This window comes from Engraulis encrasicolus, unplaced genomic scaffold, assembly GCF_034702125.1.
Source record: "Engraulis encrasicolus isolate BLACKSEA-1 unplaced genomic scaffold, IST_EnEncr_1.0 scaffold_80_np1212, whole genome shotgun sequence".
NCBI lineage: Eukaryota > Metazoa > Chordata > Actinopteri > Clupeiformes > Engraulidae > Engraulis > Engraulis encrasicolus.
The window spans coordinates 163,115-181,121 of NW_026946148.1; the positions used below are offsets into that span (position 1 = coordinate 163,115).

The window sequence follows — 18,007 nt, forward strand, 5'->3', positions numbered from 1 at the left end:
CTGTGCTGTGTGGTCGGGCCGCTCTGAACACTCGTCTGATTGGTGGATCTGACGTAACGGAGGGGGCGTGGCCATGGATGGCCAGTCTACACCTGAACGGAACGTTCGTGTGTGGAGGGACGCTGGTCTCTGAAACACTCGTCCTCACCTCCGCAAACTGCATCTCCCGGTATGGTGTGTGTGAGTGAGTGAGTGAGTGAGTGAGTGAGTGAGTGTGTGTGTGTGTGTGTGTGTGTGTGTGTGTGTGTGTGTGTGTGTGTGTAGTATAACTCCTCTCATGGTTTCTGTGTATAGCTGCTCCCATGACGTGAGAGTATAATCATCATGTAACTCTTTCACAGCTCTTCCACGCCTTCTGATTGGACGGTGTTCCTGGGCCGCCACAGACAAAACGGCACCAACGCCAATGAGGTGTCAGTGAGCGTGTCCAGCATCAGCTCGAGCACCCTATCAGGCGACAATGTGGCCATGCTGACGCTTAGTTCTGCGCCCACCCTAACCAACTTCATCCATCCGATCTGTGTGGAGCGAGACGGAGGCTCTGTTGCCGCGGGAACCACCTGCTATATCACTGGCTGGGGCAACCCTCAGGCCTCTGGTGAGTGTCTCCTAATCAGTCTTTTTAGATGCGTCCTAGCATCTCTATAAGAGGGTATGTCCCTGCATCTGTCTGTCCGTCTGAAACGCCCTCTTTGTCTGCAACACATTATTAAGCGGGCTTGCGGAGCAAGGACCATGCAGAGCATGGCCCTTGCAGAGCAAGGCCCGTTTTTAAGCGGGCTTGCGGAGCAAGGACCATGCAGAGCATGGCCCTTGCAGAGCAAGGCCCGTTTATAGTAATCTCTAAGTCCTGTTTCTTATTTATTATAGCTTGGTCTTGTGCAGGGCAGCAGTAAAAATAGAAAATGGATCTCCTCCTAGGCCTTTCGAGATAGAGACACCGTTCAAACACTAAAACGACCGGCTCGGCTTGGAGATCGCGTATACTAATAGGCTTTTCCGTGTCTCTTGTCGTTTTCCCGTTTTTGGCGATTTTGTGAAAGCCTGGGTCCCCATTGAAAATAGTGGTGGAACCTCCATGAACCAAAGTTCCGCCACTCTAGAGATTAGAGTGTAGGAGGCTTTTTCGGTCATAAAACATCAACACTTTCACCTAGAAGTTTAGTTGACGCGTTGTTAGCGAGCTCTATGGGATGTCTCCAAATTGTCAAAGTTTCATCTCCCAACTCCCAATACTTTTTAAATGGCAGGTTTGTAAAAAAAACAGGCCTGGCTCTATGGAGAATCCCATTCTTTCGAAAAGTGCATTTTTCAAGAGATCAGCGCATGTCCCACACGGAGGTCCATTTGTGCCTGAACCCTTTCACCTATAAACTTCATTCAAAGACTGTTAGAGAGATCACAAGCATGACTCCGATCTGTGAAAAGGACACGTGCCAACTCCTTTTAGTTTTTTTACAACGATGTTGTAAAGACAAAAAACTCATTCTCATTTTTTCCCCTGTTAAAGGCTCAATACTAACTGTCAGTTAGTATCAGAACAGGTGCTCCCAATGAAGGATTCCATCTTAACTGCCACTGTCTCAAGATTCTATTCTTAACGAGCAGGTGCGAGCAGCCATTCTAGAAGGCTATTGTTCAGCTCTTCAATGCAATCTAATATAGTCTTGCTGGACTGTGTATGACAGCTAGCTGCTTGGCTTAGTGGTAATGCATGCCGCTGCATTAGAGATATGGAGGTTGAGGGTTCAAATCCCACCCGAAGCCATGTTGATTTTCTAAATTATATCATATGCAGCGTTCCTTGGCCGACTTAAAATGCCATGTATATCATTTAGTATGGATGGCAAATGTGCTGAATTACAGATATTGAGGTTGGGGGTTCGAAACCCAGTCAAAGCTATGTTGATTTTCAAAATTATATCATATGCAGTGTTCCTTGGCCAACTTAAAATGCCATGTATGTCATTTAGTATGCATGGCAAATGTGCTGAATTACAGATATTGAGGTTGGGGGTTCGAAACCCAGTCAAAGCCATGTTGATTTTCAAAATTATATCATATGCAGTGTTCCTTGGCCAACTTAAAATGCCATGTATGTCATTTAGTATGCATGGCAAATGTGCTGGATTACAGATATGGAGGTTGGGGGTTCGAATCCCAGTCAAAGCCATGTTGATTTTCAAAATTATATCATATGCAGTGTTCCTTGGCCAACTTAAAATGCCATGTATGTCATTTAGTATGAATGGCAAATGTGCTGAATTAGGGATATGGGGGTTGGAGGTTCGAACCCCAGTCGAAGCCATGTTGATTTTCAAAATGATATCATATGCAGTGTTCCTTAGCCAACTTCAAATATCATGTATTGTATGCCATTTAATATCAATGGCAAAGGGGTTGGATTACAGATATGGAGGTTGTGAGTTCTAATCCCGCTCGAAGCCATGTTGATTTTCAAAATGATATCATATGCAGTGTTCCTTAGCCAACTTAAAATACCATGTATGTCATTTAGTATATCCCCAAAACTTTCAAGATGGCTGAATCCAAGATGGCTGAATTGTTTGGCCCATAACTTCTGACTGGGTGGATGGAGTTTTTCCAAGATTTCTTTTAGCTTTGTTTTCTCAATAGTACTTTGTTTCATCTCTGCCCCAAAAGGCAAGCCCGCTTCCAGCATTTTCTGTGAGAATGCATTTCTAGTTGGTCTTGTGCAGGGCAGCAGTAAAAATAGAAAATGGATCTCCTCCTAGGCCTTTCGAGATAGAGACACCGTTCAAACACTAAAACGACCGGCTCGGCTTGGAGATCGCGTATACTAATAGGCTTTTCCGTGTCTCTTGTCGTTTTCCCGTTTTTGGCGATTTAGTGAAAGCCTGGGTCCCCATTGAAAATAGTGGTGGAACCTCCATGAACCAAAGTTCCGCCACTCTAGAGATTAGAGTGTAGGAGGCTTTTTCGGTCATAAAACATCAACACTTTCACCTAGAAGTTTAGTTGACGCGTTGTTAGCGAGCTCTATGGGATGTCTCCAAATTGTCAAAGTTTCATCTCCCAACTCCCAATACTTTTTAAATGGCAGGTTTGTAAAAAAAAACAGGCCTGGCTCTATGGAGAATCCCATTCTTTCGAAAAGTGCATTTTTCAAGAGATCAGCGCATGTCCCACACGGAGGTCCATTTGTGCCTGAACCCTTTCACCTATAAAATTCATTCAAAGACTGTTAGAGAGATCACAAGCATGACTCCGATCTGTGAAAAGGACACGTGCCAACTCCTTTTAGTTTTTTTACAACGATGTTGTAAAGACAAAAAACTCATTCTCATTTTCTCCCCTGTTAAAGGCTCAATACTAACTGTCTTTCAGTCAATCACAACAGGTGCAGCCAGTGAAGTGTTCCATTTCAACTGTCACTGTCTCAAGATTCTATTCTTAACGAGCAGGTGCGAGGAAGCATTCTAGAAGCCTATTGTTCAGCTCTGCATTGCAATGTAATATAGTCTTGCTGGACTGTGCATGACAGCTAGCTGCTTGGCTTAGTGGTACTGCATGCTGCTGGGTTAGAGATATGGAGGTTGAGGGTTCAAAGCCCACCTGAAGCTGTGTTGATTTTCAAAATTATATCATATGCACTGTTCCTTGGCCAACTTAAAATGCCATGTATGTCATTTATTATCAATGGCAAATGTGCTGGATTAGAGATATGGAGGTTGAGAGTTCGAATCCCACTTGAAGCGATGCTGATTTTCAAAATTATATCATATGCAGTGTTCCTTAGCCAAGTTAAAATACCATGTATGTCATTAAGTATCGATGGCAAATGTGCTGAATTACAGATATGGAGGTTGAGGGGTTCGAACCCCAGTCAAAGCCATGTTGATTTTCAAAATTATATCATATGCAGCGTTCCTTGGCCGGCTTAAAATGCCATGTATGTCATTTAGTATGAATGGCAAATGTGCTGAATTACAGATATGGAGGTTGGGGGTTCGAACCCCAGTCGAAGCCATGTTGATTTTCAAAATGATATCATATGCAGTGTTCCTTGGCCAGCTTAAAATGCCATGTATGTCAATTAGTATGGATGGCAAATGTGCTGAATTACAGATATTGAGGTTGGGGGTTCGAACCCCAGTCGAAGCCATGTTGATTTTCAAAATGATATCATATGCAGTATTCCTTAGCCAACTTCAAATATCATGTATTGTATGTCATTTAATATCAATGGCAAAGGGGGTTGGATTACAGATATGGAGGTTGTGAGTTCTAATCCCGCTCGAAGCCATGTTGATTTTCAAAATTATATCATATGCAGTGTTCCTTAGCCAACTTAAAATACCATCTATGTCATTTAGTATATCCCCAAAACGCAGAGCTACAACACTTTCAAGATGGCTGAATCCAAGATGGCTGAATTGTTTGGCCCATAACTTCTGACTGGGTGGATGGAGTTTTTCCAAGATTTCTTTTAGCTTTGTTTTCTCAATAGTACTTTGTTTCATCTCTGCCCCAAAAGGCAAGCCCGCTTCCAGCATTTTCTGTGAGAATGCATTTCTAGTTTCAATTGTAATTCCCTCCTGTGTCCACAAGGGGCAGTGCATAGACGGAAACATCTTTATCCACCTGTCGAACTTGTTCATGTGACATCAGACACCTTTGATTCAATGCATTCATAACCAAGTATCACAGCTAGCCAGGTTCCAGAAAGCACAGAATGCGTTTTTCTTTTACTTCATAGTACATGTAAAAGTTTTACCTTTTACCTGACATGTTTTGACGGTATAACTTCCGCCTTCATCAGAGGGTCACTGGGATGTTTATGTGTGACATGCTTTAAAACAGTGGTTCTTAACCTGGGGTGCGGGCACCCCCTGGGAGTGCGCCAGAGATTTCAGGGAGTGCATGGAATTTTGTTTGTGTTGAGGTTGTGACCAAAACTCTGCCTGGAAACTTATATAATTAGGACAAATCTAAACCATATTTAAACATGTTTTGGTCCCCATGGAAAGTCATTTGGGTATTGATTAATGTCTCAACTAAGAAATTAAACGAAATCAATCACTTAAATCACGCTTTAGCGCATAAATATGTGTAGAAGTTAGGGTTGGGGGTGTGCGGCTTGTCTTGGCCACAGGTAAGGGGGTGGTTTAAGAAAAAAGGTTAAGAACCGCTGCTTTAAAACATGCATATGAAGTGTTATTATCCACTGTTTTCTGGAACCTGGCTAGCTGTGCAGTGGATGTTGAGTCTAGTTTGGCCAACAGCTGGCAATTGGGTGGCAACTTGTGAACCTTTATCATGTGACATGACATCTATCATCGCTCTCTCCATCTCTCCATCCTGTAGGTGAGCAGCCGCTTCGAGAAGTGACCAAGACAGTGGTGGACTGTGGCAATGCCTCTACCTCCTCTGGAGCTATCTGTACCAACACACAGCAGTTTGATGCGGTAGGAAGTTACACAACTTACTGTAGATAACTAACTATCCATTTGCATTACTGTAATACATAGCATGCTAATGTAGTTAACAGAGCCATCAGCTTACTCAACTACACATAATATCATACCAGATCATACAAGGATCATATCAGAGGCCCTTTCTAGTGCACACAGTGATTAGCATTTCATGAGAGCAACATTTAAAGTGGAAGTCTGCAACCTGATAATAGCTTCATTGTCCCTAGATTATAGTCTTGCTCGGAAGTCCTCTACATGGATTTGTGTGAATATTCAGTCATCTCAATGTACCTATATCGTCTTTCTCTTCGTGTTCCGTAGGAGCATACGGGAAGCCCTCTGCAGTGCAAACAGGGTGACGTGTGGTTCCAATACTCCGTGGTTGCCGTCAGCAACAGCGACACCTCCTCCAACTCCACTTCCTCCAGTTCCAATTCCACCTCCTCCAACTCCACCTCCAGGAACCTCGGCGAATCACATCGCTCCACTGTGCAGGTCTTCACGCGGACGTCAGAGTTCAGTTCCTTCCTTGGGACTTTCACGTTCCCGAGCGCCACAGCTGCTACTACGACCACCACCACCACCACACCTGGAGCCAACAGCGGGGGGCACTCTACCATCACTACCCTCCCTCTCCTCCTCCTCCCTCTCCTCATCTTCATCAGCCTGCATCCCTCTGTCCTCTGATCTCTCTTCTCCATTCCTTTCCTCTCCCCTCCTCTCCTCTTATCCTCCTCCTCCTTCTCACCATCATCACCCTGCATTCCTCCCTTCTCTGACCGTGAACTTAAATTAACAGTAAAGGGGTGGTGTTTGCTAAACCGGGTGTCAAATCTGAATGGATGTTGTCAAACTTTAAGTTTATGTTGTGTGTTTTTTATTTTTTTATATTGTTAAACTTCTAACTTGAAGGGGTCTTCTTATCTTAAGGGCTTTTTCAATCTTAACTGTCCTATTGTCCTACGGACAGTTTTTAAAAAATCATGAGGACGTTGTGTGTATTGTGTTACTTCCATATTTTAGAAGCTACGGAAAAATGAAGGATGAGAGATCATGGAATGTAAGGGGTTGGGGAGTGGGGGGTGATAAGGTTGGGGTGAGGGCCCAAATGTTCTCCATTAAAGGTTAGTTAGACACCCTTGTATGTGCACTACAGCAATGAAGCTTTGTGGAACTCAACACAGCATTGAAGCTTAGCGTAGCCAACGCATACACTATGTAAACAGGGCAACCCAATGGGGTGAGGGAGAGACAAACAGCTCACTTGTCCTGGGCCCAGGGAGAATGTGGACCCAGAATTGGGTCCTTACGCATTGTCCTTTCAGATGACTTTGGGCCAAACCTAGCCAAAATTGTCAGCGGCCCTGACTATAAACATGCTATGGTCACTCTAATACGGTCTGCTGTTGTGGATGTCTGTGGTCACCGTCTGTAACTGTCTGTCACCACAACTGTGAGTCACTCTAGGCTACACGTCTGTGGTCTGGATGAGTGTCTGTGTGTCTGTATCTCACTATTCAAGCTTAGATGAGAACTTGTTTGTCAGCATTACAGCACTGAACTCAGTGTAGTAGTGACGTCCTGCATATGTTGTCTGTAGGTGGTTGTGATCATACTGTATCTGTGGTGTGCTGTGTCTGTGGGTGAGCGACTGTAGGTGTCTGTGTTACCATCTCAGGGGGTGCTGGGAGCAGAATGTTGTGGAGATGTCAAAAATAAAGGGGGGGATGGGGGGTCCTTCCCACCTTCCCCTACATCTTGCGCCGGCTGGGTCAATACAAGCACTTTAAAAAAGTAATCGCACTGATTTTGATGCTATTATATTATTGTGACTGTTATGGTTGTTGTTAAATCATTATCATTATTATTGTCATTGTTGTTATTATAACATCACGTCTTACAGTATGTTCAAGTTATGCAATTATGCAATTATGGATATTCCAGTACTTTATAACTACTATGTTCAAAAATGATGTTTTGTATTGTTTCTCATAATATCATAACAACAGTTTCATAATTTGATAAGGAAAAATCAAAACAAATAACATTTAGACAGTTCCAAATTGTCACAAAGTTGCCTTAAAATCAAATTTAATACAAGTATGTGTCCTTTACTTGCTATATCTTGTATCTTATTGACTGTATGATCACATATTTTATGTACGTATGTCCAAATGTGTTCTATGAGTACATCTAAAAACTTGAATCAAAGATAAAATAAAGCAAGCCTGTTTTTCTATTCTTCTTGAATCAAATATAGATACAGAAAACCCGTTTGTCATTTAGTGTTTTGTGATGGATAATAACTGAAGTAGGTAATGCTGGGATCACACACACGCATGTGACCTCATTCAGTGTGCAGCACTGTGTGTGATCCTAGGGTTGTGTGTGTGTGTGTGTGTGTTTGTTGGGAGGGGGCGGGGTATGAGGTAGAAATGAGGCAGACTGACAATGCAATGAGTGGAGTTAAAGTCATCATTTCTTTAGAGTTGTGTAAGGGTTGTTTCCATGCAGGTCACTTGAAAGCGCTTGCTTTACCTACTGGCCTAGTTTTATGTGCATGGTGGGGACTGGGTTGCCTGGTCAACACCAGACCTAATCACAAGTCAGTGTCTTTCAGATCGAAACGATTGTGTAGAACTAAAGGCAGTATGGGAGTTCCCAGGCTAGGGACTGTGGACATACTTTTGAGATTAACCTAGTAGTAGTTTGTTCCCACCACTTTTTCCACAAACGTAATGCAAAAATAGCGTTCCTGGACAATTTGCCATATTAATATCCCCACCACTTCCCAAGCCAAACCTAGCCCTTTGGTTACCTATTTGAAAGCGAAAGAAAGCACAACTGGGAAACTCCAACTCCCATTGTCATTGTGACACAGCACTCCACAGCACACAAGTGAACACTGTAGGCTACTCTGCAAAATTACATTTATGCCTCACCCGTGCAAGGGGGCAGCCCCCAATGGCACCAGTGCAGCAGTACAGTAGCATGCTCAGGGTAGCCTACCTCAGTCATTGAGGAAGATGGGGGGAGAGCTCTGGTTAATTAGGCTACTCCCCCCACCAAACTGGCGGGTCTGGAATCGAACCAGCAACCTTTGGGCTACAAGTCTGACGCCCTAACCGCGTACCCATGACTGTTTGCTATAAAATTGTTTGCTGTTCCAATTTGGTCCCGCACAAATCCCTTCCCTTTCATGTGACCACATTGGTGGTTTTGAATTTCATCAGAAATCGCATTGGGGTTGCTGTTAGGTTTGTCCCCGAGGTCTAGCCGTAGCTTGTGTTGCTATGACAATGGTACTCACGCTTTGAGGAGTTGGTCTGTTATTGTTTTGGCGGAACACCAGTTAACTGTTCTTAGCATTGTACAGGCATGACTTTCTGAAGAACGGGGGGGAAACAAAGTTAATATATCTCACGTCTGGATATTTGACGTCTGGCTTTGACCCTCGCAACGCCTCACAGACAGGTAAATACACGCTAATGTACGGAAGAGCTAACTGCATGCAAAGATAGCAGTGGCTAGGCACAGTTATGGTAGCATGGTGCAAGCAACGTAACTTCAGAACCGCCTGAACATGTCGGTACTTCTAACATCTGTACAGTTTGTAATTGCATTTTCTTGCCCTGTATTGCGTTGCTTCCACCCTATTTTTGGTATCGAAGAACCCATTTCATTAGCCTGACTAGTTGCATGGCACTGTAATAAAGCAGTGAGGTATGATGATGCATTCTTGAACTTAAACTCGGAGATGTTCACATAATTCACGTATAAATTAATCACGTATATTTTAATATAACTTTTATACCATACAATTTGCCAACATTTATCCAAAGTTTATCGTAAAAAAAAATGTATATCTAAGTAAATACAGCGTCGACCCTTTGTCGCTGCGTTGAATTGCAGGGGTAAACAAGAGGTTGAGATACTGCTACAGCATTTAATTTAAAATGTTTATGAGTTATAAACGGAATGTTTCACGCAAATAGATACAAATATAGTTATAACTCCCAAACTAACGTTGTACCAGGTCCGGTGTGTGTTGGACAAGCAAGAGACAATGGGACTGTGGACTGGGTCGTCTCCATCGGGTGGCGCCAGCTGAGCTGTGACTGCCCGTCAGGTGGCCGGGAGAAACGTCTTGAAGGATGGTGAGTCATATGCAGGACTGTATTCACCCAATAGAAACAGCCCCTGTTATAAATAAGCTTTTACCAGAATGGCAATGACCAAGTTATAGCGTATTACTAAAAGCTCTGTGCACTGTCATACTTGTGTAGTAGCCTACTGTGGTAGTTTGAATTACCAGAGATCCATATGTAATATTTATCCCCTGCGAATCGGGCTTAATATGACTATAACAGCATTCCACTATTGAAACGCAATGTGGTGGTGCCCTTTGGCACTTAACCACACAGGTTAGGCCTATCCGCTAAGGCAGATATAGTGCTGTATGTCTTGAAGGATTATGTTATTTGAGCCATAGACATGTATAAGTGTAAAATATATCAATAGACCTACGGTATTTGTAATTATGTCTAAGTGTGATCAGACAGGTGAAGCAACAGGTCATAGTAATCACTTGGAAGGCCACCTTGGAAACGAACAAACTTCCACAGCACACATTGTTCACTGCACACAACAAAGTTGCCTTTATGCCTCACCTGTGCAAGGGGGAAGTCTCAAATGGCACCTGAAGGGAGTACCATGCTCAGGGTACCTCAGTCATGGAGGAGGATGGACATCGACATTGAATACCCCCTTTCCTCTTTTGTGTGTGTGTGTGTGTGTGTGTGTGTGTGTGTGTGTGTGTGTGTGTGTGTGTGTGTGTGTGTGTGTTTAGGTGCCGTTGTGGGCTCTGTCTGTGCCACTGCCTGCGGTGGTGCTGATGGCAGTGTGCGCTTACATGCTGTTACTGGGGGTGGCATTGTGGGGAAGACACTGCTTAAAGGTACACACGCAAGAGCGCGCGCGCACACACACACCAGCCTAGTCTCATGCAATTGCGTAAAATACAACGCGTGTTTGCATTTTTTCACATGGATATTTACGCTGTGCGAAAGGAGGACTGTGCATGCGAAAATGTGCCTTGACAAAAACAATTCCTAAACCTATCCTGTCCATATACAATAAAAAACTGTATCCAAACGATGCCCCAACCAAAACAATTCCTAAACCTAATAGTCAGTAAAGGCATGTGTTTGCACGTGTGTTTTGTCTGAAAAGGCATGTCCACACCTTCGCTTTGGCGTAAAGTACAACGTGAACATTTGAAAGAGCGTAACCTTCGACGTGAAAGTGGTACCCAACCTTTGTGTTGTATCATACGCTTTCTCATGAGATTAGGTAGTGCACACACGTACACACACCTTACACGGGGGGGCATTATGGGGATAACACTACTTAAAGATACACATGGTGGAGTGTGATGCAGAGTGCTGTGTTTGTTGTGACGGTGTATTGGTGTGTGACTACTGCCTGGTGCATCCATAGTGCTTAATGCCTCTAAAATGTGTGTGTGTGTGTGTGTTTTCGGTGGAGTGTGGTGCAGAGTGCTGTGTGTGTTGTGACACTGTGTCGGCCTTGTGTATAATGCTTAATATGTCTATTATAATATTTGTGTGTGTGTTTGTGTTTGTGTGTGTTGTGCGTGCTGTGACAGTGTGTCGGCCTTGTGTATAACGTGTGTGTATATAGTGTGTCGGTGTGTGACTACTGCCTTGTGTCTAATATATGTTTGTAGTATCTCTGTGTGTGTGTGCTGTGTGTGTTGTGTGTGTGTGTGTGTGTGTGTGTGTGTGTGTGTGTGTGTGTGTGTGTGTGTGTGTGCTGTGTGTGTTGTGTTTGTGACAGTGTGCCAGCGTGACTACAGCCTTGAGAAGAATGCACAATATGTCTAATATAGTATTTGTGTGTGTGTGTGTGTGTGTGTGTGTGTGTGTGTGTGTGTGTGTGTGTGTGTGTGTGTGTGTCTGTGTCTGTGTGTGTTTGTGTGTTAGGTGGAGTGTGGAGCAGAGTGCTGTGCGTGTTGTGACAGTGTGCCGGCGTGACTACTGCCTCGTGAATAATGCTTAATATATAGTATATATAATGTAGTATGTGTGTGTCTCTGTGTGTTTTAGGTGGAGTGTGGTGCGGAATGCTGTGCGTGTTGTGACAGTGTGTCAGTGTGTGACTACTGCTTGACGTGTGCTGAGGCCTGTGACGTGAGTGTTCCCTCCGTGAGGTCGTGTTTGGATGCCTGTTGCCCTAGTAACAGCTGCCCCACTTGCCCCACCTGCTCCGCCCCCAGCTGCCCCGACTGCCCCAGTTGCCCTGCTCCCACCTGTCCTGCACTGTCTGTGAGTAACTTACCATCACACACTCACCCACACACACACACACACACAAACACAACTACCTTACGTGCCAAGAAGGTTCCAATTGTCCTGGGTTCACGTGAGAAAGTGCTCACACATGTATAGTGTATATATGGATGTGTACATGTGGATGTGTGTTAAGTGTTTTATACTGTATAGTACTGTGTATGCTGTTCGGCACATCTATTTCCTTCAGGGCCAATAAACAGACCCTGGACACAGGATTTTGCGGTGTTGCAATTTGCATCTTCAACGCCAGTAGCGCACATTCAACACCATGTTGCCATTTTAACCGCAACTTTCACAGAAATAAACTACCTGATGCATTTTTTACATGTTACATGCAACTTCACAGTTCTTGTCGCATCATGGAGAGATTAGAACACATGCACTTTAGTAATGTGCACTTTCTTTATTTTAACAACCCCTTTCTTTTCCTTTCACTCGTGTGTGTGTGTGTGTGTGTGTGTGTGTGTGTGTGTGTGTGTGTGTGTGTGTGTGTGTGTGTGTGTGTGTGTGTGTGTGTGTGTGTGTGTGTGTGTGTGTGTGTGTGTGTGTGTGTCTAGTGGCCGTGTGGAGGTGTGGATCTGACCTGTACGTGCCAAAGGCCCCAGTGTGACACCATCAACTGCTTCTGCTGCGAGGTCCGCTTCAGATGACCACACACTCGCACACGCGCACACACACACACACACACACACACACACACACACACACACACACACACACACACACACACACCTTCTTTTGCTTCTGCTCTTACAACGTAGGAGAGTTATTTCAACAAAAACTGGGATACAAAATAATGCTTAACAAATAATATAGTGGTGACCTTAAAATGTTATACACAAGATTGGACCCAATACTTTATTAGTGCCCCTTTCCGTGTCTAAACGACTTGCCATTAATCCATGAACAAAAATGTTTAAACTATTGTGTCACATAGACAAATGAAGGGTTTATTTGCAAAATGGTGTATCTCCATTTTGTAGAATGTTGGGAAATTGACATTTTTGTATTGGGCATTCCATTGAATTGCATTGCAAAATGTATTTTATATAGGTTAAAACAGTATGTTCTCAAAATATTTGAATGGTAAGAATTCACACATAGGTGATAGACCCTCTGAATAGTCATTTCCAATAATAAAATGCAAAAGTGAAAAAATGGAGATACACCGTTTTGCAAATAAACCCTTCAAATATACATTAGGCAATATATATTGTTAATTAGCAATCTGGAGATTGGTTCCATTTGGAAGTTATCATAAGCAGCAGCGTTGAGGTGTTGAGCTCTGTTTTCATCCTCTCCATCTCTGACCTTTTAATTGACCACCTCTGTCCCCCATGATATGTTTGTGTGAGGGCTGGACTCACGGTTAAACAGACGGGAAATTATTAACAAATTATTTTTAATTAAATATTGTGGGTAGGAATTGTACGAGTTAAATGGAACAATCCACCTTCTCAGGAAATGTGGCTATATCCCACCTCCCCTTAGGTTAAATAATTGAGTTTATACCGTTCTCCTATTCTTCCAGCCTTTCTCCGGGTCTAGTGATATTATTTCTTAGCCAGGCCAAACCCTGTTAGTGACGCAACACCTTCGACATTGCTTCTTTGAGCAATGAGCAATATGTGCAGTATATCGTTTCTGAGCTCTGGAGAAATCAGGGAATTCCACCCACTTAGTTGGGAACTAATCTACTTTGAGCAGCTTCAACAGCTTAAGCTTCGGGCATTGATTGTTTATATTCCAATATATAATCAATGGCTTCGGCACAACCTTTTCACAGCCTCGACCAGAAACAAACTGAGGGAGGTAGGTCAACCGTGCCGTTTGGGAAACGTGAATAGTTATGCAAACAGCCAGACCAAGTCTCGAAAAAGAGATTTGAAAGTCAATGATAATCAGGCAAATTATTTCTAGCTCCAAGTTAGCATGTGTCATGAAACCAAATGAGTGCATAATTAGCTGCTAGCTGGGCCCAATTGATTCAAAGATACATGTTATCTCGGAGGTACAAGTTGCGTCACTGGAGTCAGAGGAGGGCTGGAAGAACAGGAGCAATGTAATGGCTCATTCTTTTGAAACTCGGCTGTCGGTAGACCCGAGGTTGTTCTCCCGACAACCGCTGTAAATGCGTTCTATTGCAACAGCTGGGGACAATACAAATGTCTGAAAACACTAATGTTAAACAAACTCTGAATACTCGAAAGTGTTCCGAGTTTGAGTTTCTGAGCCCCGAGTTGAGTACCCGTTCTTTTGCACTTTCCCAAGGCGGACGTCTGGGTTTCCGACAATCCAAGTTTCAAAAGAATGCACCATAAAACTCACTTATTTAATTCGAGGGGAGGTGGGAGATGGACACGTTTGAAGAGATATTGGACTGTTCCCTTGAGAAAGAACGACTTAAGACTTATCTTTCTTTGTATGGCTAATCCTGTCTTGTTCAGGGCCGCATCGGGTTCAGGTCATCAGGTCCAGTGGCGAGCAGGGCATGTGGAGAGCAGGGCATCCAGTGATCAGGTGGTCAGGTCCAGTGGTAGAAGTGTGGAGTGATGGTGCAGGGCATCCATTGCAGGGTCATTGAGGAGCTGAAGATGGACAGATGTACACTCTAGTTGGATGGCAGCTGGGGGCTTGCGTAGTCGATGGGAGGCATGCGTGCAAATGCGCGTCATTGTGCGTTGCGTCATTTACGCATCCTCCACAGTGCCACAAATAACTCCTCCAATGACAATACATGTAATGCGCTCCAAGTATCAAAAATTCTGAGGGCGCATTAAGCTTTGCATGGACACACAATGGCGACCGGAGATTATGTAAGCCCCCTTAGTAGGGTAGTCATTTAACTACCTAAATAATAAAATAAAAAAATAAAAAATGCTTAGCAGTCTTGGAAAAAAGTTACTCCACTTTCTCTCCAGCTGTATTACCAGGCATTGAATAACCATGCCATGCCTCATCTCAGTAGCTTGTGTCAATTATCTTAATTAATTCATTAACAGTGCTGTGTCACTGTGTTAACTCGCCGCTAAACCTTGTTGTCTTGAGTTGCCAAAACTTGTCACGCTTAGTCTTTTCCTGTAATTTCAAGAGGTATTGACGACTCAAGACACCAAGGTTTAGCAGCGAGAGTTAGCACAATGACGCAGCACTGTTAATTCATTTATTAATTAAGATAATTTTGTAACTAATATTTACTGGTCTGACCAAAGTACAAGTACAGATCTGCAGCCAAAGATCCACTTATTTATGTATGGAAATAGTAAATATCCAACTTAGTAGAAATTAATGGTGGTATACTGGTATGTATTAATGGAAAAGATTTGCGAGATTTGTGAAAAGGCAGCATAAATTCTGGGAAAATCTTTATAAACAGACCCCAATTACTCTACCTTTGACTAAATAAAAGACAAAACTGCAGAATAGCCATCAGCTGGCTTACCATCTTCTAAAAATGAACGTAGCCCGTTTTACCACTTCTTATACACCTTCTTGGATTGCCCCCCAGCTCAGCACCATAGAGTGAAGATCAATCACCATTCTGTGAATTTGTTCAGCTGTTTTCACCCTAACGCGATTATTTTATTCTCATGAACATAAATCAACAGCCATGTATACTGTACGTACATGCCAATTAGCCTGTGAATTCCCTTGTGCACTCGTTCCGATCTGAAGGACAGCATGGAAAACCACTCTGAAAAAATTCGTCTGAGTTTGGGAATCCAACCACACAACAGGAAGGGAGGACAAGACGTATTAGATAAAGAGAAACGTATAGTTTGTTTACAGATCCACCATGTCGACACCAGATGCAAAACCAAGTTTCCATCAAGCTTAACATAATATTGTAAGTAGCTTAGAACAACCTCCACAACGAGAAAATGAATAGATGGTTCCCAGACTATATCGCACTTAAGATATAGTCTGGCAATAGCAGGCTACAGTCCAATAGGGGTACACACAACATTGCACTAGCCTGATGTTTTCGTGTGGAGAGGAGGCACAAGTGGGAGCAAAGCAAAGCACATAACAAATCAAAGACTAAAAAGTGAATCACTAGATTAATTTTGGAGCCTTGGCTATGGCTCAAACTGTTAAGGCACAATATTATTGTTGTTGTGACCCGGGTGTGATTCTGGCCCAAGGTCATTTCCCGATCCTCCCCCATCTCTCTCTTTCACTCGGTTCCACACTGTACTATCCACTAAAGGCATAAACACCCCTATACAATCTTAAAATTAAAAAGAGGAATCAGTCAAGCAAGACCTGCATTCTTCATTAAAAAGTCTGTCAACCAAAGGTCGATTAGAGCTCACCATCAGCGCAGTCAGGAAATTCAGGAATCTAAATTTGTACCTTGCAGTGAAAAACTCCATCTGGGATTTTACTATAGTGGAGCAGTTAACCAAAACAATCGTTCAGTTTGTGATACAAGCATGAAAATTGGTATACATATAGCCAAAGGTCTTCCAAAAAGATCTGGATATGGAGGCATCATGAGTTTTCAACATGGTGCCCATGGCAGCCATTTTTCAAAATGGCCGCCAATAACAGCAGTTTTCTTATGAGTAATGGATATAATGTGATATTTTAGACCTATTTACCATTCATAGTGCTTGGTAAATGTCTTATGTATAATTTAAAAGTTGTCATGAATATTCAAGATGGCCGCCATTTTCAAGATGGCCGCCATTTTCAAGATAGCAGCCGTCACTTTTATGATTGTCTAATATACTGTAGGTGATATTGGTATCAGTTATTTTTTATGATGCAGAATTCAAATTTGAAACTTTGGAATTGACCAGAGGCTTCCTTTTATCTCACTCTATACTTAATGTACAGTATAGTATCACTGTTTCTTTCAAGAGGGCAACCATATGGCCAAAATCAATATAATTGTAAGAAAATGAGTTATAAACCTACTTTGTTAACATGTGATCTAATAAATGTAACAATTCCTAGCAACAACCAAAACATTCAATGAATGGACATGTCATAGAGTGGATGTTTAAGCACTGCCAGGGCTCACTGGCAACACCACTGCTGTGAAACTTGGCATGGGGTTCAGTGCCAGCTAAATACACTCTGCCTAATAATGGCATAGTATCTGTTATTAATATGCTGGTTGTGGTAATGGTCTAGTGATAGTGTAGTTTAGTTTCATAAATGCTGTCTAATGTTACAACCATGTAGTTGTCATTATATGTACAGTAGGTAGATATCTGCACCTGAATGGGTAGGATGTTTCAGCACAGGAGAGCCGAGCCAAGGGTAACAGGGCTTTGAATGACTTTCATATACAGTACAGTAGTTATCCAGATGGTGTACACAGGAATTAAATGGAACTGGATAAACGATCACGCTAAGTGTGGGGTAGTTATCAGAACCTAGTTGTATCCCATACTTTAATTTCTTTACCTAGTAAAAAGTAGTAAAAGTAGTAAAAACAAAGTTTTTTGTTGGATGAGAAAATGTCTAAGAACTTCCGACTTGGAAATTTTGATGGTGAAGGACCATCAATTCTTGCACAGCCATAATGATCAGGAAGCTATATTACATGCCAAGAACACACAGCAGAGGCATTGAGATGTCCTTTGCAGTCAAAGCGACCAGAAAACGGGAGTGGTTTGCACTTCACTTGCAGAGCAGTTAATCCAGTTTAATGAACCTGACTAGTTCCCTTCACCTTTCAGATTGGACTGGATGAGAGTCATGGTATTGAAGCAACCATGGTTGCAAACAAAAGTGAATACCATCATACATGCAGTTTGATGAAACCATGTTGAAAAGAGCAAAAAAGTGAGCATGCAGTGAAAGTCCTGATGATGAATCAGTATGCAAACTCTGAAGGTCTCAGCCAAGTCAGGCCCCTGAAATTAGACAAGACATCTGTTTCTTCTGCAGACAGCCTGCTGGCAATGAAGACTTCCGTGAGGCTGCAACATTGCAATTGGACAAAATAGTGTGTGCTGCTGCATCCCTACTTCAAGACAAAGTTAGTTGGTCGACTTAGCGTTGGGGACATGGTGGCTATTGAAGCTAAATATCATCCCAAATGTCTAGTAGGTCTCTAAAATCGTGCTAGAAAGGCTAATTTAGAAGGTCTTGAAGATAATGTTCCTGGACATGCAGCATCAACCTCTGGTGTTGTGTTGGCCGAGTTGGTGCTCCATA

At 42.9% G+C, this 18,007-nt stretch overlaps 2 protein-coding genes across 2 annotated transcripts in view; both read left to right on the plus strand.

The window, feature by feature from the left end:
* zgc:100868 (uncharacterized protein LOC554458 homolog) overlaps positions 1–6,235 on the plus strand; it is a 16,737-nt gene extending 10,502 nt beyond the window's left edge. Inside the window, exons 7-10 of the mRNA XM_063194059.1 lie at positions 1–169; positions 342–598; positions 5,350–5,450; positions 5,781–6,235. Of these exons, the coding sequence (XP_063050129.1) occupies positions 1–169; positions 342–598; positions 5,350–5,450; positions 5,781–6,146 (893 nt within the window). The 3' untranslated portion in view covers positions 6,147–6,235. The remainder of the gene's footprint in view (positions 170–341; positions 599–5,349; positions 5,451–5,780) is intronic.
* A 3,263-nt stretch (positions 6,236–9,498) lies between these two features.
* On the plus strand, positions 9,499–14,714 carry si:ch211-198p11.6 (uncharacterized). The gene is made up of 5 exons (XM_063194054.1): positions 9,499–9,616; positions 10,309–10,416; positions 11,588–11,806; positions 12,391–12,468; positions 14,281–14,714. Exons 1-5 carry the CDS (start codon positions 9,614–9,616, stop codon positions 14,347–14,349), a joined length of 477 nt encoding a protein of 158 aa, XP_063050124.1. The 5' UTR covers positions 9,499–9,613; the 3' UTR covers positions 14,350–14,714.
* Positions 14,715–18,007: the final 3,293 nt, after the last annotated feature.